At 37.6% G+C, this 26,082-nt stretch overlaps 1 protein-coding gene across 5 annotated transcripts; it reads right to left on the bottom strand.

Annotated features, from left to right (window-relative positions):
- LOC132152845 (rho guanine nucleotide exchange factor 7-like) lies at positions 1-24,319 on the bottom strand. 5 transcript variants are annotated; one of them, XM_059561770.1, is made up of 22 exons: positions 23,906-24,319; positions 14,689-14,772; positions 10,913-10,997; positions 10,523-10,671; positions 9,208-9,409; positions 9,024-9,112; positions 8,754-8,848; positions 8,452-8,547; positions 7,644-7,766; positions 7,423-7,561; positions 7,272-7,331; positions 7,015-7,161; positions 6,057-6,143; positions 5,812-5,890; positions 5,570-5,709; positions 4,453-4,674; positions 4,091-4,184; positions 3,919-4,008; positions 3,303-3,473; positions 1,573-1,672; positions 1,364-1,418; positions 1-1,252 (listed from the first exon to the last, which is right to left on the bottom strand). In XM_059561770.1, exons 1-22 carry the CDS (start codon positions 24,068-24,070, stop codon positions 1,130-1,132), a joined length of 2,595 nt encoding a protein of 864 aa, XP_059417753.1. In that variant the 5' UTR covers positions 24,071-24,319; the 3' UTR covers positions 1-1,129. The 5 variants fall into 5 exon arrangements, with proteins under 5 accessions (XP_059417753.1, XP_059417754.1, XP_059417755.1 ...); XM_059561771.1 differs by having other exon boundaries at positions 10,538-10,671; XM_059561772.1 differs by lacking the exon at positions 3,303-3,473.
- Positions 24,320-26,082: the final 1,763 nt, after the last annotated feature.

Raw genomic sequence — 26,082 nt, 5'->3', positions numbered from 1 at the left:
TAGAGAAGCAAATAAAAAACCGTCTTTATTTACAGAATTTACATTTATGCATTTAGCAGACGCTTTTATCCAAAGTGACTTACAGTGCATTCAAGGTATACATTTTTTTTTATCAGTAATTTACAGTAACATGGAACTGAGGAAAATAATTCTAATTAATAAATATCCAACATGAATTCTGATGAGGCTATTCTATTAGTGTTGCTGTGTAAGCACTATAGGAATAAATGTCAAGTACAGTAATAAGTCACAGACAGTCAAGTCCATAAATAAGAGTTTGGCTCTGCTTTTGTCACAGTAAGTGACTGACACTGAAATGTATACAGATATAACTGATATAAAAAATTATTCAGGTATAATGAGTATCATAATATTGAACTGTCACAGCTTGAATTGCAATGGCACCTAAACAGGTACTAAACATACTGACATAAGCATCATGTCCCACATTCAACATATAGAGTGACATCTGTGATGCTTGTGCACACTCACTCTGTTGAATTAAAGATTAAATATCAACAAACAATTAAATGGAATGAAAAAGTTCTCTGTATATTTCTCATGTAAATATTCACAGATCCAACATCTTAAATCAGAGAGCATCTGAATAAAAGTTATTTAAAAATGGAACTTAACAGTAAAATATGATGATCTCTTAAACCTTTGTAATGACAAAAGTATTACGTAGAAAACAGGACACTCACAATCCCAAACATTAGTGGGACTTAAAGACTGAGGTACTCCCTCAACACCTTAACATCAGGTGAAAGACAAACTGGTCAGGGATATTCACAGGTTACACTCATGCCACCCGACAAGATTTAGCTACCACTTCAAGCAAGTCACATCATAATTGTTCAGATATAAACAAGTGGTTTTACATTTCTTCAGGATTTCACAAACTAAATCTGCTTGGTGTAGGTGCACTAAAAGACCATTTTTTTTAGTTTTTTAACATTGGAATGAGCCATGTAAGGTCAAATATGTAAGATTATTTTACTACAGACTTCTCTTAAGGTGGTTTCAATGTAAGAAAACACATGATAATTTGAATGTTCTGGTTTAACTTCCCGATCATCTTAAACACTAATGTAAAAGTACAAAAACTAATAAGGAGGCAACATTGATCTCATAAATTGGTCTCATCCCAAGAAGGATCGTTTATATTCTTTAAAATTTTTCGAACTATCCTCTCCAGATCTTTCCGGGCTCTCTGTTCTTCCTCCAGACATTTCTTCATTTTTTTATAGTCCTGTTAGAACGGTAAAATCATGTAAGCAGGAAATAGAAAATATTAAATACTAGTGTTTTTTGTTAATTTAAATATTAGGAAAAACTTCCTCCAGCCCTCAAAGACACTCACCTGTTTAAGTTCTTGTACCTCATCTCTCAGAGCATAAACGACATCCACAAGGCCCCTAGGAAACATAAAATATTGAATATTGTCAGTACATACCTTTTTTCTTTTAAATCTTAAAGCTCTATTCGATTTGTGCTCTCTTGACAGGCATCCCTATTTATTTATTCCCATTATAAACCCTGCTCTGGAAATGGACAAATATGCAGGCTTACTTCTCCTCCAGAAGAGTCTGACCATTACTCTTCAACTCGTCTACACTGAACGTCTCCTCCCCATGAACTATCAGAACTGGACTGGTATCTTTCCACTGTCCTGTTTGCAAAGAGAAGCCCCGCAGAATGATTTCGGGAAGATTGGTTAAGTTGGACTCATTGATTAGGTCAGTACAGGACCGCTGTGCCTCAAAAAAATAGTTTGGACTGGATCAAACTTACACAGGACTGTGCGTGAGTGAGACAGGAGTTAGTCATGCAGAGAGGGGTCATCCAAGAAAACTAAAAGCATTCAAAAACCAGAGGACCAAGGGTTTCCTGAAGGGCGGTAAAACTAAAATTTCATCAACCCCAAAAACAAAACAAAACCCATCAAGTGAAAATAAGCTATACATTTATATAAAAAAGAAAGCAAAATCAAACAAAAACAAAACTTTTTGTTGCAAGATAGATGGAAACAAACTTTTAGTTTTGCTGTAATTTTTAAAGGATAAACATGCTGTACAAAACAACCCAAGATTTATACAAAATGTATATTTCAATGTTTGTGGTATTTTGTCATGTATTTGACTCTGCATATATATATATATTTAACAGACATTAATAATGTCTTAATTTCAAACCACATAAACATCACTGAAGTATCTCTGTTGAAAGGTTTTAAGAATATCTGAATGAAACGACCGACAAAAAGGTAGTAAATAATCATATTGTCTTGTTTTGTTTTTTTTAACCACAGAATAGAACTTGGTCACAAGAAATCACAAAACATTATGAATTATACTCTTTGTCATTATTGAAATAACTAGCAAGTTGATTTTCTTGTTTCTCTCATACATAAAAGAAGAAAAGCATCAAACACTGAGGCTTTGACAGAGTCTCGAATGAATGGTGAAGAAGTCGACTATTACCATCCACACACCTGATTTGAATGGGTTCTAACAATTTAAACCAACATTAAAATTCATTTGTTCTGTAAACTTCCATACTTTTCACCATAGACACACCACTATAAACTTACATGTTAGATACAAGCATACAAAAAGTCCAAAATCATTCAAAATACATTTCCAAATTGAAAATAAATACATTTATATCACATAAGTATGAGCCAGACGTCCCCAGTAATACTGTCCATGATGCCATCTGAGAACCATAGTTATGAATTTCTCTCATTCAATAAGCTCTCTGGTAAAAGACCCAACTCCTTGTTTCAGCAGAGTGGCGATCTAATGTTCACATTCAGTAAAAGTCCAAGTTAATACCACATATTTCAGATGAACGACAATGCTCTAATATTTACAGACACTTTTTTTTTTTTTTACAGCAGAACCTGTCCTTGTTGCCTTCAGAGTGTATTGTACCTTCAACAGCATTAACAATTAAATACATCTGGGAATGAAAACATCAGTTTTTTTTTAAAGGACACTTACATAAATATCAAATGTGATGCAAAAAAAAGTTTAAAAAAACTGAGTTAAGTGAGGTGGTGGTTTCGGGGGATTCAGATGTCAAGGCAACAGGGAATTGCTTTGGGAAAGTGCATATATATGTAGAAAATGATGACGAGGTATGAATAATACAACACTGAGAAATTAAAAAATAAATAAAAATGAATAAAATAAATATGCATTACAGTGACCGATCATTAAATAAATAAATATAAAGTCACTTGAAATAAGAGGAGTGAGGGGGAGTTTAATTTTGGTGGGAAATGTAGGAGCTCTTACGGGAAACAGAGCCCATCCTGTAACTGTGGGCCGTCCATATACTATCATAGTCAGAGTCCTCTGAGAGGTCCGAGGTGGTCTCGGGCCTCGAGATACTGCTACGGCGGCCCAGAGAGTCCACACTGGATTGATCCAAAACGTGGTTATGCATGAGATCAGTGCCTTGCCAGGCTGAAGACGACGTCCAGTCGCAGATGATGAGAGGGGGGTCAAATCAAATGAATGAAGGGAGGGAAGGAGAATTGCAAATGGAAAGGATATTAAACAAGGGGGCCGGACAAAGAATGGATGTGGGTTGTGAAACCACACAGATGGAAGAACCAATTATACCCCAAGAGAGCAAATAGGTTTTATAAATAAATGAATAAACAAAAATGATGTGTAAAGATGTCAAAATGAAAATATGGGAAGCAGGGGATCATGATAAATAAATGAACATTAAGTATGACGAGTGAAAAAAAAAGAGAGAGGTTATTGTTATAAGAGATCTCAGAATAATTTTGTTAAGATCAACAGACTGGTTTAATTCTATGGTACACATAGATAAGTAGGTATGAATGAAGAATGTCTCAGAGGATACGAAACGGAGGTGAACAGGCCCTCGTACGAGACTTACTTGAGTTCAGAGTCTGTCTGGTTTTGGCACTCGTGCAGTAGGCCTCGATCACTTTCAGGATCTGAGCATCTTCCTCCAAAGCTACAGTACCTTCACAGATCAGAGGATACATCAGATGCATGATCTTTCAGAAACTCTCAGTATCAATAACATTATAAACCAGCTGACTTACTCTTCCTCAGTGCAAACTCCTCATCGGACGGCTTCCTCTCTGGCTTTCTCTTGGGCAGCAGCTTTTTCATAGTCTTGGGGCTTTTACTGAGGTCCTGAAAGAGAAGGAATAGAAATAGGAAAGGGAAACAGAAGGAGGTAAAACTGAGACTTTGCAGTGCCATGAGAGAGTATATGAAGTTATTTAGAGGTGTTAATTAGTGTTCACATATTACCATAGTATCAAAATAATAGTGACTACAGTATCAAGGGAATTAATCAACAATTAATCAACAGGTCTGTATTATATTATACTACATTTAATATATTTTCACAATATTTTTAACTAGAAGTCCAGTGTGCTGTAATCTGAGCCCAGAATACCTCTTTATAGCAGAGAGCAGCTGAGGGCCTGAGTGGGGGCGCTGGACGCAAGCAGCTCAGGCTCCAAGGCTTCTGGGTTTTGGGGGGCTCCAGGGGGCCCCACATCATGGTGCTGTGAGGGGTCCCATGAGAGGAGGGGTGTGGTAAGGTGTGGTATGCTGGAGCAACTGTAAAGCCCCGGCTTTCTCCATGTCTGGACGGCGTCAGAGGGTGAGACGGGAGCTGCAGGGGCAAAATGTAGGTTAACCTTGTAGTTGAAGATAATTGACATATCCATTAGATAATGGACATATAGGTCATAATTCAAAAAGAAATAAATACTTGTACTTTTGTTTTTTGTAAAGCTCTTTAGACTGTATTTACACATGTGTCTTTTACTTTTTTGTAAAGCTTTTTGTGCATACCACCTATAAAAGTGTTAAATAAATATAGACAAAGAAAATAAAAGAAAAATGTACACTGAAATATTTCTAAAACATTAATATATCTATTTAAATACTATATGTGTGGTTTACTAAAGGCCAAAGTATACTTTGTTTTTTTTACGCATTTTGCAGTTGAACATGTAGCCGTTTAAAGTATAGTCCAGTCAAGGTGTGTGTGAATGCAGGCGGTCTACACATGTGCTCTAGAAGGCTTCATCTTTGTCCAGTGTCTGCTCGGTTTTTCTACAGAAGTTATGACTGATAAAATGGCTTTGTACTGTTTTAGAATAAAGTTGCTGTGATCTCAAAACCCTCTCACACAAGCGCTTGTCAATGCAGGTATCTGTTGTTGTTGCATTATTCCCATTATAAACCCTTGTCCATTTCTTTTGAAATGGACAAATATGCAGGCTTACTTCTCCTCCAGAAGAGTCTGACCATTACTCTTCAACTCGTCTACACCAGTATTTGTTGCTGTCGTTGTTCCGTCTCTTTTGATTAATTTTCTACTGTGAAAAAATGACCCGGGCCAGTGTCGCCACCGTGTGGAACAACTGATTAGTGCAAAACTAAGTCAATGCGGGTGCATGAGCTGCGCATACATAGAACAAAAATTGTCTGGTACGCGTACCCTTGTGTAAGTGTAATACTGAAGTATACTTTGGCTTTAAGGTGTGAAATAGATGACTCACTGTGTGGCAGGGGACAGTGAGGGGTTTCATGCTGGGAGCCGCCATGGTGGTGTGCTTGGTCTGTCGGTTCAGATGCTCGAGCCAGTCCTGCAGATCCTGTTTGTTATAGCAGATCACCTGAAGCCTCTCGAACATGCTTCCTATTGGATGGACAAACACACAGAGTCAATGAAGGACTAATAATGATCAAAAACACTTGACTGTGTCCTGAACACAAAAGATGTGCATCAGTTTGTCCTTACCCGAGAGTTCAAAAGCATTTTTGTGAATTTCACAGTCTTCTAATGGGGTCACTGTCATCCCACTCAAAGGTAGCTTGCCCTGAGAGAAACAAAGCAGACATTTTTTCTTTGTGCTAGAGCCGTAAGTGCCATTTTAATGTTTTGAAAAGATGTGGTTTGAGTGGATTTTAGGGGGTGGCAGAGCAAGGACAGTGAGATTTATTCTGCTGCGTAGTAATCAGTTCTGACAGCAGCTGGGTTCTGACCTGGTAGATAAAGCCACTCATCCTTGGACTTGCAGACAGGATGAGCAAGACATGAGGAAACAGCAGCAAGTAACGTTCATGCCTCTCCTAAAAAAAAAAAGTTATATCAATATAAAAAACTATAATACCATATAGCCATTATAACTATAGGACTAAAACACATTGAAAAACTATTGCCATTTTTGTCCATTTGAATTTACTTATAATGCATTTGTGCTGTAATTTAGCTTTTTCCATTCATGGTGTCCATGACTGAGAACAAAATATTTAAGGATATAACTTTCAAAAAAACACATATAGTTTCCAAAATGTGCCTCAAAAAAATAACAACTATATCTGTAATAGAGAATATCGTTATATAGATCAGTGGTATCACCTGAAGAGGGTCTTTTTTTTTCAATCACAACAGTTTGGCACCATGTCACTCCCAGACATAGGGCATGTGGTATGACTGCTAACAAACATTTTTGTCAGAATGTTTTGTCTTTATCATAAGTATTTTTTTATATTGGTTTCCCCAGAAGCAACCTGAACTGTTCAAGACCCAGTGAAACAGAAGTAGCGACAGATCTGCTCTTTTATATTGTGACATACATCAGAGTAACATATCTAAAAAGGAAAGAAAAATAAAGAGCAAAGACTTAGTTTGATGCATTGGTTGTTAGATGGAGGAAGATCTGAATGTGTTTTCGGGGTCGATTGTAAGAAAGTGTCGGGATTTAAACAGACTAAATTATCATTATTATTATCATCATTAAGTCCAGATTTTTGATTAAACATTATTAAAAAAAAATGCATGGATGAATCATTCACAGTATCCTGAATAACATGCATTTAGAATAGGGTGAATTTCATTTCATGCTGACATTAATGTCTGGTTTTGGTCAAATCAAACCCTCAAATTCACAGTATTAGGAGAGAAAATGTTCATGAGGTGTACGAGCTATTGAGATCTCACCTCACAGCCGTGGTTCTGGACCATGGCCTGGCTCATATACAGCACTGAACCCAGAGTCTTGATGTCCTCCCCCTCCCACAGACGAATCGTCTCGGTCAGGATCTGAAGCTCGAGCTCCTTGCGCTTCCGCACCTCCTGACATTGTGCCTGTAACCATGGCAACACAACACATTAAGAAGGCTGTTTTCCATGGGAATGATCCACACCTAACTGCAGTGGCAAAACAACCAAGTCTGCTTTAGCATTCTTACACTCACAGAGAGATTCTTGAAAGCCGTCATACATTTCTGAATTTCTGTCCTGTCCAGATGACCCTCCTGAAGGGGAAAGAAAACAGTGTCACACGAAATGCCACCAATCAGTAAAACCTCAACAGAAAAGCCCATAAGCTCAAACTCTCTCTTCTACCTCCATGTGTCTCTCCAGTTCTTTTAGTAATGTGGGATATTTGTCCAGTCTCATGAAGGGTTTGCTGAGGCCAGAGGTCAGTGTGAGAATGCCTGGTGTCGACGCACCCTTCTCCTCCATGAACTCCCCGAGCTCCTCGCTACAGGGACAGAAATGAGAAGAGTCACCAGTTTTCAGAGGAGAGGCTCTCTGTAAAATCAGGCCATGGTATGGTGGCGTACCTGTGATCGGTGAGAATACTGACTGCCGACGGGTGGTTGGAGCAGTAAGACACATAAAGAGACCTCATCTGGGGAATGAGATTCAGGAAGAACCCTCCCACTTTCTGCTGCAGCTCTGGAAGCCTTAACCACAGAACATTACAGAGAATTATTTCACAAATATTGTGCTAATATTCTTCATTTATTTTGCTAAGGATTTTTCTGAAACCATACTCCTAAGTAGGATATAAATCTATATTACAATGTTTTTTACAACACCTTCAATCAGCTTAAATTTACAGACTCCAATCGTTTTGTAGATACACTACCATTCAAAAGTTTGGAGTCAGTAGGACTTTTTGAAAGAAAGAAATTAATACTTTTATTCAGCAAGGACACATTAAATTTGACCAAAAGTGCCAGCAAAGATATTTATAATGTTACAAAAGATTTATATTTCAAATACATGCTATTATTTAGAATGTTCTAAATTAATAATTCTAAATTAATTCATAATAATAAAAATTAATTAATATATTAATTAAATAATTAATTAACTGTTAATAAATTCATAAACCGTTTTGCGTTATCCAAACTTAATAAAGGATTTACCACTAGAGGTCAGTCTAAATATCAGAAACCTCTAGTGATACCCAAACCCTTTTAACGGACCTCAGGTTACCACTCAGGTCTGTTTTCATCAGCTAGAAGTTGAAACTTGATACATTCAATTGAGTCTCAGTTTCACGAAGCGCTTCGGCCCTCCTGTCGTAAATTACTTAGGGGCTAAGTAATTTACACGGCTGCTCACGGTTAGAATAATACTCACTTTGTACAGTCCTCCAGTGACTGGACCAAAGTCTGCTGGAAAGTGCTGATTTCCTCCAGGTTCCCGAGAATGACACTTACGTCTGAGGTGTTCAGTCTATGAGAAACAATGAGAACTGTAAATCAGTGCTCAAACTGATTACATTTTATGCCATCACATTATTATTTTTTTTTATTAATTACACAAAATTACCAAATTATACCCAACAGCCATAGACAGAGCACAGAATAAATGTGAATTTTATTTCCTTCTTATATTTTATTGGTTGTGTGTTTTTTCAAGGGAAAAGCCAAACTTTTTACTTTTCTGTCATCTGTAGAGGTCTCAGGTAGTTGGTCAAAAGGCTCTGGAGCTCCTTTGAATACTCCGTTTCAGTTTCTAAAATGTTCTGTAGCACCTGAGGACAACCAAAGAGCAGCTGTTTTTAGTTAAGATATTTTTAACACAATGATTACAAATCAGCTGTGCTCATTCACAAATCAGTCTGATTACTGTTCATGCACAAAACCTTTAAAATTAAGCAAATCAACCTGGTGTCCCCTGAAAAGGATAATTTATTGAAATGTGCTTACCAGGTTGTAGTAGGTTTTACTGATGGTTGTGATATCAAAACCTTTGGGAGGGCTTTTAAGTGTTCCAAATTTAGGAGACACGTGTTTGTCTGTAAAGACACAGAGTTTTAATAACGGTGCACTGTGGATCAAGAGAAGACTGTGTTTATACATTTATAATGGTCAACAGCAAACTGACGCTTACCAGACCCTTTAACCTCTCTGACGTAATTACTTGGAAACCAGCCAGTCTTGCCGTTGAGGGATCCCTCCCACCAACCCCCTTCTTCTGTGCGAGTAACACTAATGATGTCACCCTTGCTGAAAGAGAGCTCGTCCTCATTGGTCTGCTGGAAGTTGAAGCGAGCTTTAACCACTAACTGTGTGTTACTATTCTCCGTCATGTCCTTTGAGAGAGAGAGAGTACTTATGTTTACATGCAGCCTCATAGTGTGTTAACAACTTACGTAAATCAAAACGGACCCAATTATGTGAATTAATATGTTTATGCTAGACAGAGTTCCAGGACACTGTTTATAAAGCCATCAATTTAAGTTGGAAACCTCAAACAAAAGACATCTTTTTCTTTCTATTAATCAAATTAATGCAGCCCTGGTGAGTATAAGGGACTTCTTTTCAAACATTTAAAAAAAACTGACCCCAAACTCTGTAACGGCAGATAGGGCTGGGTATCGTTAAAATTTTATCAAAATCAATACCTTGACTTTGATACCTGTTCCTGAACAATACTTTTTTTGATACCAATTTTATGAAATCCATTTGAACAAGATTACATTACCTCAGGAAACTATTTTTTTTTTTCAGTTTGTTGAGGTTTCTACACTCAAAGACCCACTTCACAAAGGCACAGAATGTAACCAACACAATAAATCAGTGCAAATATTAATAAAGTTTAAACAGTATTCAGGGCAAAATGTACATTTTAAGTCAGTATGTGAGGATCATTGCTGCATGCCCAAGATCTTTAAATCACTCAGCAGTTCTTAAAAAAAAAACTTTTATAGGGATGACACAGTGTGTTTATAGAAAAAGGCTAAGCAGGTGTAGCGATTAGCTTGATATAAAAGGCTACAAATAACATATCTCTGCAGTTATATGGCCAAGACACACATTAGATTGCAATCGGGAAGTTATTACAAACACTTGATGGTGGTTTAAAGTGAGTTTTGAGTAAAAGCATAGTATACATTTTATGTTTTGTCTTATGTAGCATGATGTTATAATGTGAATTGTCACATAACAAGCATTTTCCTTGATGCATCGCAAGAGCCAATCACTGATTTAGGCTCATCAGACATACTGCACACTTATTGGCTCACTGTGCAAATTTGGTACAGAGCAACAAGACATTTTTCGATACTCGATGGTATCGAGGCAATTCGGTCGGTGCTTAAAAAGTATTGAACTCAATACCCAGCCCTAACGGTAGTGTAGATGGGACGAACAATGTAAATGAATATTTTCATTGAGATCCGCTGACCCTGGTTGAGTGTTCTCACCCCAGTGTTACTCACAAGGCTGCGGAACTGGTTATGGAGCAATTTAGAAGATCGGCCCAGCGAGGACTGGGAGGCCAGTGATTCGAAGGACTTGATCCGGTGTGCAGAAGAGTGACGGGTACATACAGAGTCGCTGCCTATGCCAATATCTACACCAACAGAAAGAACACAGAGAAGAAAAATCACCAATGGGAATATCTGTAATACTGTCGCATACTAGAAGAGCTATAAGCACATTCGCAACTTTGAACACATTTGAAACCGTTGATAACACTGTGATTCAGGGATTTTAAATTTGACAGTTTGTTTCTTTGTTTTTGTTATAGTAATCATGTTTTTAAAAAATATTGTGAAAATCTATACAGGATAATTCTAGAAAGATGCACTTACCTGCAGTCACTTTATTGAGGGCAACCAGGGTAGTTAGCACTCTGCTGAAATTGTGGCCCTGAAACAGGTCACCAGCCTCAAAAGGCTACACAGATAGAAAAACATTATATAACATCATTAATCTAGACCCCCTACATGCCATTTAAAAATATGAGAGAACCATATAGGACTAGTTCAAGCACTTAAAGCATGGCTCCTCAAATCTGGCCCACAAGATCCACTTTCCTGCAGAGTTTTGCTCTAACCCTTATCAAACATCGTGAGCATGCTAATCAATGTCTTCAGGATCATTAGAAAATCACAGGTAGGGGAGTTTGATTAGGGTTGGAGATTAACTCTGAAGTGCGTTGGACTTCCAGGGCAAGATTTGAGGAAGGGGGCCATATACTTTACAAGCGTGACACGAGAGGCATAATAAAACTAGTCTTACACACTATTCAAGCCAAGCGCACACTTTATTTACAAGGCGGGAATTTACAGTGCTTAACAAATGTATTAGACCACCACCCAATGTAAGGTTTGTGCCACAGCTACGATAAAGTAATAGCATTGTTGATTAACAAATTCATTCTTTATTTTTCTGTAAAGGTTAATCCAACCGTATGTGTAAGCTCTTTAGTCACAGTAGTATTTGTAATGCTAAAATATGGTTGTTGTTATCAATGTTTCTTTTAATTTACTGTTTTACAAGAAAGGCAGAAAAAAATAGTAAAGCACCTTATTATTATTATTTTAATTCAGATGCACAATTACAGTCAATAACAACAGAGACTGTAGAAAAGTACATAAAAACAATGCCAGCAAGAATGCAAGCTGTTATCAAGGCCATAGAAAATATATAATATGGTTATTATGTTGTATTTAGTCGTTTCAGTTTTTATTTGCCTAATAAATAACAATAAAATGTTTAGTTTTAATCAAGTTTTTGCCCGATATATATTCTATATTTTTATATAAAACACTTATTTTTTCTAATCAACAATACTGTTAGTTTAGGGCAGCTGAGTTACAAACTGTGTGGTGGTGGTCTAATAAATTTGTGAAGCACTGTAGATAAAAAGAAAATACATCAACATTGTACTCCAATACACAATATCAAAGAACATTGAAAAATCTAGTTAAAAATAACCCTGGAACGTTTTTCACTCTTTCAAATTATATGCACCCATATATCAAAATGGTCAAATCCATGTATATTTTTATACAAATATTTAAATGTATGCAAAATGCTTGAGAATGATTGCACAATTTGTCTAAAGATATGAGGCTTCCAAAACGTAATGGACAAATATAAATTACTTTGTGATATCATTGTGATATTCAAAATATTGCATGCCAGCAAATATGGTGAATATGGTGAATATTTCATATATACAGTCCAGACCTAGAAAGAGTCCACATTCATCATCTATGGAGACAATCATCAGTCATTCACTGCGTATGCCGTTTAGACTCTGAGCAGGTGGTGTGGTTAGCTAGAGGTCCCTTATGTCTCTTTGCTCATAAAGTGAGAAATCTGATTTGTTCAGCTCTATATGGTCTGTCCTGTGTTGCCCTTTGCCAGTATTATGTTTGATGGACAGTTATGTGTCCTTCTGTCAATGGACAGAGGCATGTGACCTTCAGTCGGAGAAAACATCAGCTTCTCTTTACTTTCCGCTCTGATTACAGTTTATGCCCTGAGAAAAGCAAAAACAAGTGTGTGGATGTGAATAAGTGGACAATGCATCATCTTACAGCTCCTTCAATGATACACTAAATCACTGTAGGAATATCTTCCACTTCTACTGTTAACATAAGAACATCAATCATAGGTTTTATTTTTATTATGCTCTCCCACCACAATAATTTAATGAAAAATGTGCAGTTTCAATTATTTTGGTATTAGTAATCAGAAACATGTTTTGGGGTCAGCACGATTTAGATTCATTCCATTTAGAGTGAAATCAGACATTAATAATGGAAGTTGTGGGATAGAGTGTGAGCAAAATGAGCTGAATGAGCTCAGTGCTTCGTGAAGGAGCTTCAGAAGAGGCTGCTCATAAGGCAGAGTGAACTGGACACTGAACAGATTAACCAATATCCCTGTAAACCACAAATTTAGAGCAATGTGATGAGCTTTCATCCCCAGAGGTCAAATAGTCTTACTTTAATACAAAACAAGTGCAACACAAACTCTCAGACAATTAAAAAAGCCTTTCAATCAGGCCTAGTTGTATCACATAAACTATATGTTAGGTCTGTCATCTGAATGTGCATAAAATTTATGGGCTGGCTGGAGGCATGACAACAATAACACGTCCTCACAATATCTGTGACAAGCGCTCACAGCTCTAATGTTTCAGTCATTCTAATATTCTAATGTTTTAGTCATAAGACTAAATATAAGTGAATACTAACAGCTCATTTCTATTCCAAAATTTAGCAAACTGTGATGGTGCTGTTGATGACAGCATTGAACCGCAATGAAGCCTTGGGCACTGCCAGGTCAACCAAATACCTTTTAACAGCTCGGAGAGGAGCAAATTACTGTGAGGTGCAACAGAGAACACTCAAAGCACAATAAAATAAAGATGGAACCTAAACCTACACAGTGTTGAGAAGGTACAAAGCAAAGTGAACTGTGAGATTCACATATACGAATGAGAACAAATCCTGAGATTAATTAATTAACAGAATCACCAGCAAAACATACAGATCTAGATCGTGTAGAAACAATAAATGTACATCTGACACAGCATTAATGTCAAAGATATGGAGTAACGATAGCCACTGAACTTGAGAAGAGGGCATCTTTTCCTAAGATATTGTCAGTACTTGTTTAGATAACGCTTCACACATTACGCAGCTACCAAGATCTCCATGTGTGACATGGGCTTCAACCTCACCATGTCTAGATACACTTGACAATACACTTGACAATACATTAGCATCACCCTGAACCATCTGCTCCTTAATAAATGCGCATAGATCCAAATCCCACTAGCCCTTTGTATGTCTTTCTGTCCACATTTGTGACAATTTTAACTGATCAGGCTCTAATAGTGGACAGAACAAACTTTTTTTAGAAAAAGTAAAGTTAAACATAATGCAAAATTTACTTTTTTTCAGAAATGTTATTTATATTATAATACAATGTGATTTAATAATTAAATTAGCCTGAAATAGCACTGACAAATAAAAACATAATTAAATTCTGTTAACATCTCTATAACATTACGCTTACTATATTACACTTACAGTATAAACCTAAAATGTCTGTAAACGCAATATATAGCCGTCTATATTTTTTGAAGGATGTCCCTCACATAATAATCATCATATTAGGGGTACTTGGAGTTAAAAAGTTAAAACACATTCTTAAAAGACAGTTTTGTTTACTTAAACAAGCAGAAAACAAAACATGAATTTATACCAGAGCTTCAAATTCATGCAGACTCAGGAAAAGACAAACTGTAAGTTACATGAATGGACAAAGCAACGCCATTCATAGATGGGACACAGCCCTATGCTGTAGCGAACAAACTCACCACCAAAAATACAAATATGTTATTGGCAAAAATTGCAACAACAACCAAAAACATTTTCAGAACATTGCCAAGCTTTTGTCCCACTAGACTATGACAATGAAGCGATGAGCAGGGCATGATCTCTCTCATCGGTCCAGGGTTGCGTCTGCTCTGTAGACTGCACGTGTCTTTTGTTGATTGTTTTCATTGTGGCGCCAATGCAGCAACATACAGTAGAGTCAAAAGAGCAGAAACACACCGACTCACCTCGACGCGAAACACCGCGCAGCCCTTGAGAAACTCCGTGATGTTGCTCAAGCACTCGCTGTCGTTCTTGGGATCCTGATAGATCTGAGGAAGACGGGAAGAGCAGTTAAAAAGCGTAAAAGCTTTGGGAGCGAAGGGCTGCCTCTACTATCCTGTATGAGAGAGTCCACGGGCTGACTGCCTGCCTATCACCACTTCCACACACACATCGCGAAACAGAGCTGCGGCACCGTGGAACTTTTTTATTTATTTATTTTTTTAAGCGAAACAAGACTCTTTATTAATCCAACACATGGGACAGCACCGTGGAACTGGACAGCAGGAAGTGGGAGGACGTGACGTCCACAGATGGACGTGATCCAACACACCCCTGCTCTGGCGGGGCAAATTAAAACGGGTCCGTCAGTTAGAGCAGGTGAATGTTAAAACTTTCCGATATATAATGTAGTCATCTGTATATATCATATTTTTGTCTCTGACAGTGTATTCGCTAATCTGTGAAGGTTTTTTTTTTTTTTTTTTTTTTAGAAAAATAGACAACTTGACAACTCCAGCGTTAATGTCAGTCGCTTAATTTTATTGTAGCCTATACTTCAGCGTGGAGGCACATGTTATCAATGTATTGTGAGCTGACACACTAAAGGTAAACACGTGGTGGATTCTGGGTGGAACCAGAAGAAATGTAGTCAATATATTATCACTGTAAAAATTGAAAAATTAAAATATAAATATAAAAATACTTGATCCAACGTTTGGGTTCTCAGATTGAAACCTTCTTGAGAAACGCTAGGTATACCCTTTTTAAACTTGCTTGGATATCTTTTATTGTGTACTAACTAAAAATGACCTTTAATAGGCTATATATTTCAAGTGCATCAAAGCCTTCCCCTATAATGGGGTTACAGTTTATGAAGTTCTTTCAGGAACCGCAGTGTGCTCCATTTTGCTCCATCAAGTTCCCAAGAGATGTGTGCCTTGAGGTTCTCCTGAGGGTTCTGCCAGTGTGGCGATCTGTTTTTCATTTTCACACTACAAAATGATCAAATTGGGATAAATGGGGTAAAAGGAATCCTTGGATGCCTGCCAAGCCACTGATGCTTGTGTGAAATAATCATAGGAATAACAGTAGCCTACCTACAAAAAAATGCAATGCTAAATCTTTAGTTAAATCTATAGGGGTGGTTTCCCAGGCAGGGTTTAAATTACGTCTAGAGTAGGCTTTATCTAGAATAGTTAATCATGGCTTTAAAAATGGCTTTCTAAAAACACAGATTAAATACAGATTACTAACTCCTGGACTATGCAGTCCTGGGGCCAGTACCATAAAGCTAGATTAGCTGGTTAGCCAGGTAAGTTTCAGGTTAGTTTGCACCAATCCTGGGTTTAAGGTACCACGTAAGTGGCTTCGCTTTTAGCGGCAATTTAATTGTCTTAGTAACTTACACTCCACAGCTAACCTGCTCCGGGGCAGGTTATGTTCTGGGTTAGAGATCTCAAACTGAAGTTGGACCAATCAGATGTGAGAGAAGTGACACATGTCTGACACTAAGTCACTCCCCAAGTTTGTCTTGCTCCAAATTAAAATTCAATAATGCTAAAAAATAAAATAAAATAGAAGTCTGGCTTTAATGATAATTACGGAGTCATTTTATGATTTATATAATTATTGTGATTCATATTATTATTATTATTTATCTTTTACACAAAAGCAATTTAGTTTAACAGTTATTATAAATCGTTTATTTTAAATAAATAATAATATATACAGATCATGTAATATAAATAAGCTGTAGTATCAAAAGACTGCACTATTTAAAAAATAAAAAATCTGACCTTACATGTTCGAGTCTCTATCACTAAATATTTTCAAATGTATAAACTAACATAACAAGTTTCACTAGTCCCTGCACTTATTTTATTTGTCCACCTTCATTTTTCATATGACATTTAAATTTGTCATATTCTTCAATCTCTTAACCTTTAGCAAAACCTTTAACCTTTTGTTTTGAATCTTGCTGGTCCCTCGCGAGAAGGAAATCAAACTTACTTTGTGTTGCAAAGCTCGTGATTGGCTGTTCGCCAGTGATGTCACACATTCATGTGAACGCACTCCACAAACTCAGGATCAAAGCCTGAGTTGACAAAGAAAGTTGATGAACAGCATCATGGTACCAACAAAGTTGGATTGGAGAGGTTTGGTTTTGTCAACTCAAAACTAAACCTGTAACTCTGAATTTGTTCAGCTACCATCATGTTACAGGCCCCTGAACTAAAATTAACTAGATTAATTTAAAACCAGCTGTGCTAATCTTAATTAGCATGACAGAGGTTGTCTATAAAACATGAAATGAACCAAGAAAAGATTAAAATTTTATGGAATTGAGAAGCAAATCTAAAGAAAACAATGACAGAAGAAAACATACTTCAATCAACATTAACTGAACAAGAGGAATCTTTTTTAAAGCAAGCTAAATAAACTGAAAACATCATGTGTCGAATAAAAGAAAAGGAATGCCTTGAAATCTGTTTGTAATGAATTCTTGCATAAATTCTTGCAATCAGGTGTCGTCAGTTTAGCAAAATGTTTATTATTTTTTATAATCTTATATATATAATGCAGCTTAAATAGAGAGAGTCATGGTCAGTATTATTGGCACCCTAAGTACATATGATCAAAGAAGATTGTGAAAATAAATGTGTATTGTTTAATAAAAAAAAAGCTAATAGAAATTAAATAAAAGTTTAAAAAAAGAAAGAAAAATACACATTTTCAACAAAATCACATTAGGAAATGTATCTCTAATACACATTGGCCACAATTATTTGTACCCTTAGAAATTGTTATTAGGCAAATATGAAGTCAACAAAATAGACAGTCAATTAATAAATAAAAGTAAGAAGATAGCTAAAGCATTGTAAATGTCCATCATTAGGACAATAATTAAGGAGTTCCAATCAACAGGAAATAAAATCTACGTATATTGTCTAATGTGTCTATAGTGTCTTAATGCAACATGAAGAGGAAAGCTTGGGTAGCCAAAGACTCTGCAAGGAGTCTTGGTATCAGAAAGCTTCAAAAACAAAACAAAAATCAAACACCAACTTCATCACCACAAGTTGTTTGGGAGGGTTTGAAGAAAAATCCTCTACTTTCATTCAAAAATAAACTCCAGCATATTCAGGTGTCAGACACGACTGGAACTTCAAACAGAATTAAGTTCAATGGTCAAATGAACCTAAAAACATGATGGTTTTGGTAAACACAGGGATAAAATGTACTTCATGTGTACAATGAAATACACTCACTGGTCACTTTATTAGGTTCACCTGTTCAATTGCTAGGTAACACATATTGCTTATCAGCCAATCACATGGCAGCAACTCAATGCATATAGGCATCTAGATGTGGTGAAGACGACTTGCTGAAATTAAAACTGAGCATCAGAATGGGGACCAAAGGGGATTTAATTGACTTTGAACGTGAAATGGTTGTTGGTGACAGACGGGCTGGTTTGAGTATTTCAAAAACTGCTGATCTACTGGGATTTTCACGCACAACCATCTCTAGGGTTTACAGAGAATGGTCTGAAAAAGAGAAAATATCTGCATCAGAGAGGCTAAGAGACACTACTCCAGGAGGATAGCCCATTGTTTCAGCAACTACAGAGACACTCAGAGCCTGTGACCGGGGATACAGACCATTATGGACTACAATCCCCCACCGCAGGCCTGTGACGGCACCATCTCCCTGCTGAACGCCGCCTTCGCTTGCTTTGAGGCACAAAACAGCACTACTGCACCATAGACTCGAACTCCTCCCGGAGACCAGGTGATTAATGCATGCAAAGCTCCAGGTCCTGAAATCATTCCTGGGTGTGTACTGAGAGACTGTGTAGTGGAACTCACTGATGTCTTCACATACATTTTCAACATCTCACGAAGTCGGGCTGTTGTCCCCACATGCTTCAAAGCTACCACCATCATACCTGGTCCAGGTGGGGCTCAACACTTCGCTGTGCAACTAGCTGTTGGACTTTCTGAGGGGAAGACCTTAGGCAGTACAGGTCAGCAGCAACACATCCAGCACCATCACACTGAACACTGGGGCACATTTATTTATACATGCCCTTATTTGTATACTTGTATTCTATATTTAATCTGTATTTTTATGCTCTACTGTTAGTGTTATCTGTATGCACAAAGGGTCTGAGAGTAACGCAATTTCAATTCTCTATATGTATGTGCTGTGCATGTGGAAGAACTGACAATAAAGCAGATTTTGTCTTTGACTTGACTTTGAAACCGAGGCTACAATTTGCACAGGCTCACCCAAATTGGACAATAGAAGATTGAAAAATGTTGCCTGGTATGAAGAATCTCGATTTCTGCTGCAAAATTCAGATGATAGGGTCAGAATTTGGCGTAAAGATCATGAAAGCAAGGATCCATCCTGCCATTTCTCAATGGTTCACAGTGGTGGTGTAATGGTGTGGGGGAGATTTTCTTGGCAAACTTTGGGCCCCAAACTGAGCATCATTTAAATGCCACAGCCAACCTGAGTATTGTTGCTGACCATGTCCATCCCTTTATGACCACAGTGTACCCATCTTCTGATGGCTATTTCCAGCTGAATTATGAACCATGTCACAAAGCTCAAAGCATCTCAGACTGGTTTTTTGAACATGACAATGAGTTCACTTTACTCAGCCTCCACAGTCACTAGATCTCAAACAAATAGAGCAGCTTTGGGATGTGGGGGAATGGGAGATTCACATCATGAATGTGCAGCCGACAAATCTGCAGCAATTGTAATGCAATCATGTCATTATTGAACAAATGTTGGACTGTTTCCAACACCTTGTTGAACCTATGCCACAAAGAATTAAGGCAGTTCTGAAGGCAAAAGGGGGCCCAACCCGGAAATAGCAAGGTGCACCTAATAAAGTGGCCAGTGAGTGTATAATGCTGTATCTTTAATGTTGTTGGCCTACTTTTCTGCTGGAGGTCCTGGACATCTTGTGTTGCATCTATAGGATGTATGTTTTTAAATTAATTGTTGAGGTATGTTTTCCCCACCCTTTGGGGTGTGGTTATGTATCCTGTGTGTGTGTGTTCTCGCTCACTCTCTACCGCTCTCTGATTGATAGGCAGTTCAAATTGCCCACAGGTGGTACTCATCCGGGTGTGTGCTGCAGACGGTGCTGCTACAAAAGAGCACACCGCTTGGGAGAGGGTCACTTCTCCCCTGCTCCAGACTTGCATTGTGTTCCTTGTTCATGGTGTAAGGTTAAAATAGTTAAGTGATCAGAACTGAAAGTGAATTGTATTCCTGTCCACAAGTGGTGTGTTGAAGCCACAGAGTGTATCACATTTATTTTCTATTTTTATTTTTGTTAAGGTATTAAGAGGTATTGTAACTCACTTTATTTGATTTATGGTTCGTATTGGAAGCTGTAGGGAGAGGGTGCCATTTTATTTTGTACTCGTGTTTATCCCTGTTTTTGGTTAGTGAGGGAGTTGAGGAAAGCTTTTGTTGTTTTCTTTTCTTTCAATTGGATAGATTTAGTACTCCTCCTGCTAGTCAGCTGCTGTTTTGTTTGTTGTTTTGGCCAGGCCCTCTCCTGAAGACATTTATTGCTTTATAAATAAATTACTTAAATGGTCAAACTAAGTGGTGGTTGCATTTTTCTGGAGCAGAGGACTGAGGTGATTCCTCCACGTTTTTCTTTAATTTATTCCTTTAAGTTTAAGTTAACCTGTTACTCCCACTCCCAACCCTAGACTGGGAAAGGGGATTGTAACACTTGTTTAGATTACATCATGGATTCTAGCAATTAACAACAGATAAAAACCTTAACCTGACTGACTCGGTCTTAACTCTTATAATGGAACTTGTTTGGATCTTCCATCAGGACAATAATCTAAAAAGACCATCCAAATCAACAAAAAATGGGCTACCGTGGACAAAATGAAGGTTTTGTCGTGCTCATCCCCAACTAAAGAAGAAAGTGTATCAACATGGACCTGGGAAACTGAAGGATCTGGATCGATACTGTATAGAATAATGGTCTCTGAACTCTTGTCAGGTGTTCTCCAAACTCATCAGGCATTATAGGTGAAGACTCAAAGCTGTTATCTTGGCAAAAGGAGATTGCAAAAAGTACTAAATAAAATACTTTTTGGGGGTTGGGGGCGAGGTGGTAGAGTGTATACACGATGTTAATAATATGTTAATTGTGCAGTGTGAGATTGATTGGTAACAGAACTTTGTGAGATTGCGATGAACAAAGAATGACAGTTTTTTTTAGTGGTTATGAGTGCTCTTTGTGAGTTTTCTATGCATTCAATTTAAAATATAGAACTTTGTTATTTGGCCACACACACATACTGCTTTAGTAGTTTAGTTTCAGGAATGACATCTGGATTTTTATGCGGGATTCACTCTCGAAGTAGCAGTATTTACATGATGAATAGACTGGAAAAAATAAGTGAAAATGTGCATTAAGACTAGACCACCCTCACTAATTTCAGAAGTACCCTCAGTGATTTTTTCTAGAGCCTGTTTGATGCACTTTTGTTGTATATACAAATGCACTAAATAATTTAAATGCATATTTACAATTTAAGTACTTAAATTGAGTATTAATATAATAAATTAATAAATTAATTAAAATAAGTATTAATAAAATAACTAGAAAAGGCTGAGAATATTTAGCTTGCATCCATTTATTGAGAAAAGCTTACTCTTTTACCTGAATTAGAAAAAAATACAACATTTGAGTGTGTACTAGCAATATCTGAGCAAGAGCAGAGCCAATTCTTTAAAAAGAACAATGCATATTTAAAAGCACACGTCCAGTTTTGTGTGAGTGAAAGAAAACTGCTTGCAAGTGGAGATTCATGCCTCGTGCTTTAGGCCTACATGGATCACGTCACATTATGCGCTTTGGACATTCTGATTAAGATAATGCTATAGAAGCTGCCTAAAATTAAGTATAAAGAGGAGAAGAAAGCGTCCCTAGGTAGCTGCCTACAAATGCCAGGATCCACCACTGTCAGATGCAGTTAGAAATGTACTAAAAACAAGCCTATAGCAAGACATCTGGTAGGGGGGGCACCTGGTGTGGCCCGTCAAATTTTAGGGCCACCCCTGGCCACCACATAGACCCGCCCCTGACGCTGTGGTCTGTGTGGGTCCTGATGCCTCGGTATAGTGATGGGGACACTATACTGTAAAAAGAAGCATCCTTCAGATGAGACGTTAAACCGAGGTTACTTTCTGTGGTCATCAAAAATCCCATGGCACTTTTCGTAATGACTAGGGGTGTAACCCTATTGTCCTGGCCAAAAAGCCACCACTGACCCTTGTCAATCATTTTATTTAGCTGACGCTTTTATCCAAAGCAACTTACAATTTCTATATATATGTCAGAGGTCACACGCCTCTGGAGCAACTAGGGGTTAAGTGTCTTGCTCAGGGACACATTGGTGTTTCACAGTGGATTTGAACCCAGGTCTCTCACACCAAAGGCATGTGTCTTATCCACTGTGCCAACACCACCTCCAATCATGGCCTCCTAATAATCCCCATCTACTTGATTGGCTCTATGACTCTCTCTCCTCTCCACCTGTAGCACTGGCGCAGTTCACATGATTGTAAAGTGTTTTGGGTGTACAGCAATACACAATAAAGCACTATATAAGTGCATCATTCATTCATTCATCTAGTAATAGAAGTGACTGCCCATAGCAGGAGTTTGAGACAAACCTGCCTTATACATAAAAGCAAAAGTCAAACAGACGTGTTCTCATTATTGCACAGAGCACTTACCAGAATAATTAAGAGCATAATATAATGTTGTTCTATTATTGCTCAATTTTAAATTTTGATAGTCAAAAATACTGTGACAGATATATGGGTCAAAACGTCAATGTTTATGTGCCTCTGATAATAAAGCGGCATGAGTGTTGCATTAAATTTAACAGGTTAGTTCTATTGCACTCTGACAGGTCACGTGGATAGTCCCAACAGAAACATGATGCTTCTACCCAGACCATCTAAAAATGTCAAGTGCGCTAAAATTTGTTTTTCCACTTTAAATATGCAAACTTTAGGGGTTTTTTTTCCTACTTCCACATAGCTCTCTACCTGCTGTAAACATCCTATTGTTGTGTTCACTGTGAGAGTGTGAAATTTGATAAGCAAACCAGATGTAGCTTGAAAATAGGTTATTGCTGTCATAGACTGTTAGTCATTGTCAGAGCTGACTCTGAATATGACTGATTTCTTAAAACTTAAAACTCTGTATACACCAAACCAAGAAGGCGAGACTCCATGCATTATTTATGGATAAGGCAAACTGCTTTAAAAAACATGCAGGATAACATTATACCTGTGTGGTCATGTGCTTATATGTATAAAAAAAATACATTTCTAATTTGAATTATATTCTACTCTGAGGCATATTAAAATCTTTATGCTTTTCATAGATTTGCCTTTAACCTCATATATGTTGATCAGTGGAATATATTTTCACTCTGATACTATGAATCGAGTAATTTTGTTGTTTAATGTTATTGCATTCTGATTATTTCTGACTCCAGTTGAATGACATTTGTTATGCCTTTCCAGTTTGCATTGCATTGGAAAGAAGTAAGCATTTGTGGGAATAAAAAAAAAACACTGTTTCTTTAAATGAGAGCGCATCTGCTATTTTGTTTACTGTCTATGGCGGCCCATTTCCAGTGTAAGCAATATAAGCAAGGATGCATAGCTAACCTTGATAATACCTAACAGATCATACACATCCATGTAATGCGATTTGCACGCGCTTATATCCTCAGGTTTCCATATGCAAAGCAGGTTACTTACATCTTGCATACATGCGGTTAATATCCACATTGTACTGGTTTTCTATGAAATATGACAGTCAGATTTAAAAATTCAGTTTGGAACAAATCTCGCAATAAAAAAAAATTGTTTCCTAGAGCAACGGCAGCACTAGCGCGCGCTGAATGCCTAACGTTACCGACCTGCTGATGCTGCATGGGCTGCGTTTTCATTCATATAGCTAGAGGATTAAAACATATGTTCTTACATACAAAACATACACTATATATCCCACTTGTGTGATAAAAAAAAAACGTTTGTAATGTGAAGATTACAGGAAAATGAACACTGAAACACGGTGCGCTAAAAGGGAGGATGCGCGCTTACTTTATCAGTAGTGCCTGGACGCAGCCGCTCCAGCAACCTGCACAGGACGACCCCATCCTTTAGCGAAGAGTGCAGAAATCCATCAGGGTCCGAAATGGTCTTTTTTGGTGATTCCAAAACCCCGAGCGTAATGAGCCAAGTAACCGTTTGTTCCGCCGGATTCATGGTCACACCAGCAAGGTCGATTGATGCTATCAGTATTGCGATTGTAATGGAGAAAAAAATAGGCTGTATGTTGTTAGCCAGTCGTTGAACTGGACACCATTTTCTCAAAACGTGTTGTTTGAGGGATGGCGCATTATGTGGCACTCCATGGAGATGAGTAATGCTATCGCTTCGCTCCCATTTATTTTATTACGACAAGCTTTTCACTGGAATACAGTCAGCGCACCGCATCTTCCGGCAGATGACATCACAGACACAGCATATGTGACCAGGCGCCTTCGCATCCTACTTTGCATGTGGACTGCATAGGTTCACCTGCTCTTTGCATGACAGATGTGTCGTTACAGAAAGGTCTAGTGAACATTTGTTACAAGAGCTATGATTAAAGATCAGTGAGAAGAACTTTTGGTTAACGACCTTAATGAAAGGACGTCGTGAAGTAGGCCTAGTTTTATACGCTGTGAGAGTGTGAAAGCATGGATAAAATATAGGGGATTTTAAATATGCAGTCTTCAGCCCTTCTGTTATTAGGCACGTTTATAGAGTTGGGTTTTACGCCACTGTTGTTGTTTTAGACTAGTGTAGTTCATATATTATCCGCAGGGTGGCGTCCTTTGACATAATATAGCCTGCTCAAATGCATCTTAAACCAGCCTAAAATACTAGACAGTTAATGATTTTGAGCTGGATTAGACTGGCCCTGCTGTTCTCAGCCTCACCAGCCGAAAAGACCCCTAAACCTGTTTAAACATCAACAGATGAAATAGGAATGTGTAAGGTTGTTGTTTTTCATTAGCCTGTTCTCTTTTTAAAAATTTCTGTGTAATTTACAGAACCTTTGCAGTTAGTAAGGTTTAATAATAATAATAATAATAATGATAATAATAATAGGGCTGTCATTACTTCAGTATTCAGTGCCACATGATCCTTCAGAAATTATTGTAATATGCTGATTTCCTGCTGAAGTAACATTTCTTACTATTATCCATTTTGAAATCAGTTGTTCTGATTTCTGATTTTTGGAGCAACTTTGTTACACTTTCTTCAGGATCTTCGGCTGCATTTATTTCAAATAGAAATCTTTTTTTAAATTTATACATGTATAAACTGTCAACTTTTATTATTAGTTTAATGCATCATCAAGTATAAATCAGTCATCTTTAGGACCTTAAAATTTTTAACAGTAGCGTAGCTTTTATATTACCATGTGTGACAGCAGTAACTAAGATGAACATTTATAAATGACTCTCACCCATCGCCTCTCCCTCCCTAATCCCACCAACCCACAAAACACTATGATAGCTTTCCATCCAAAGGCCATCCTCCTATTGCACAACATTGACCTTGAACTAACATGTTATACAACTTGCGTTACTGAGAATATATTGCATATATGTCTCATATTGCCATGTTTCTGAAAAGGTACATTACCACACACTTCCATATCTTTTATTTATTAAATAAAAAAAGAGTACATACATTTAGCTATGCATTTTCCTGCTATAATTTGCCAAAAAAAAAGTCTAAATTTCAGTATGTCATTTGTTCTGTGCTATCCTTGCTAGGCATCATCAGGGAAATGTAGTTGTATGGTGTAAACTGTTACCCTGTGCAAATGACAGTAAAGAACATATCACCTTTAGTGATACATTTTTGATGAACAAGCTCTGATTCATGCATAACAGTAAACTGGCACAGTCAGAGTAAGTATAATCTAAATCAGCATGAACATGAATGGAGAAACTGAAACATTTATCAAAACTATGTTCGCTAGTCAAATTGGATAGACAGGATAAACCACCACTTTTCCTTTCCAGCTTACCACTCACTCCTTCTCCCTCCTGAATCATCTGGCTAGCTACCTAGAGGAATCTGAGTTCCCAATGGGTCACCATGGATACCGGTGGAGCTTCAGTGTTCGTCTCAAGAGTTAGATGAAGGAGAGAAGCAACCCCTCTGTTGCTGGGAGGGCAGAACCTCATGTCTTAACAGGGCTGCCATGGGACTACCTA

The sequence above is a fragment of the Carassius carassius genome, chromosome 11 (assembly GCF_963082965.1).
Source record: "Carassius carassius chromosome 11, fCarCar2.1, whole genome shotgun sequence".
Lineage (NCBI taxonomy): Eukaryota > Metazoa > Chordata > Actinopteri > Cypriniformes > Cyprinidae > Carassius > Carassius carassius.
Note: the sequence above shows the minus strand (reverse complement) of the source record. Positions and strands in the feature narration are given on the sequence as shown.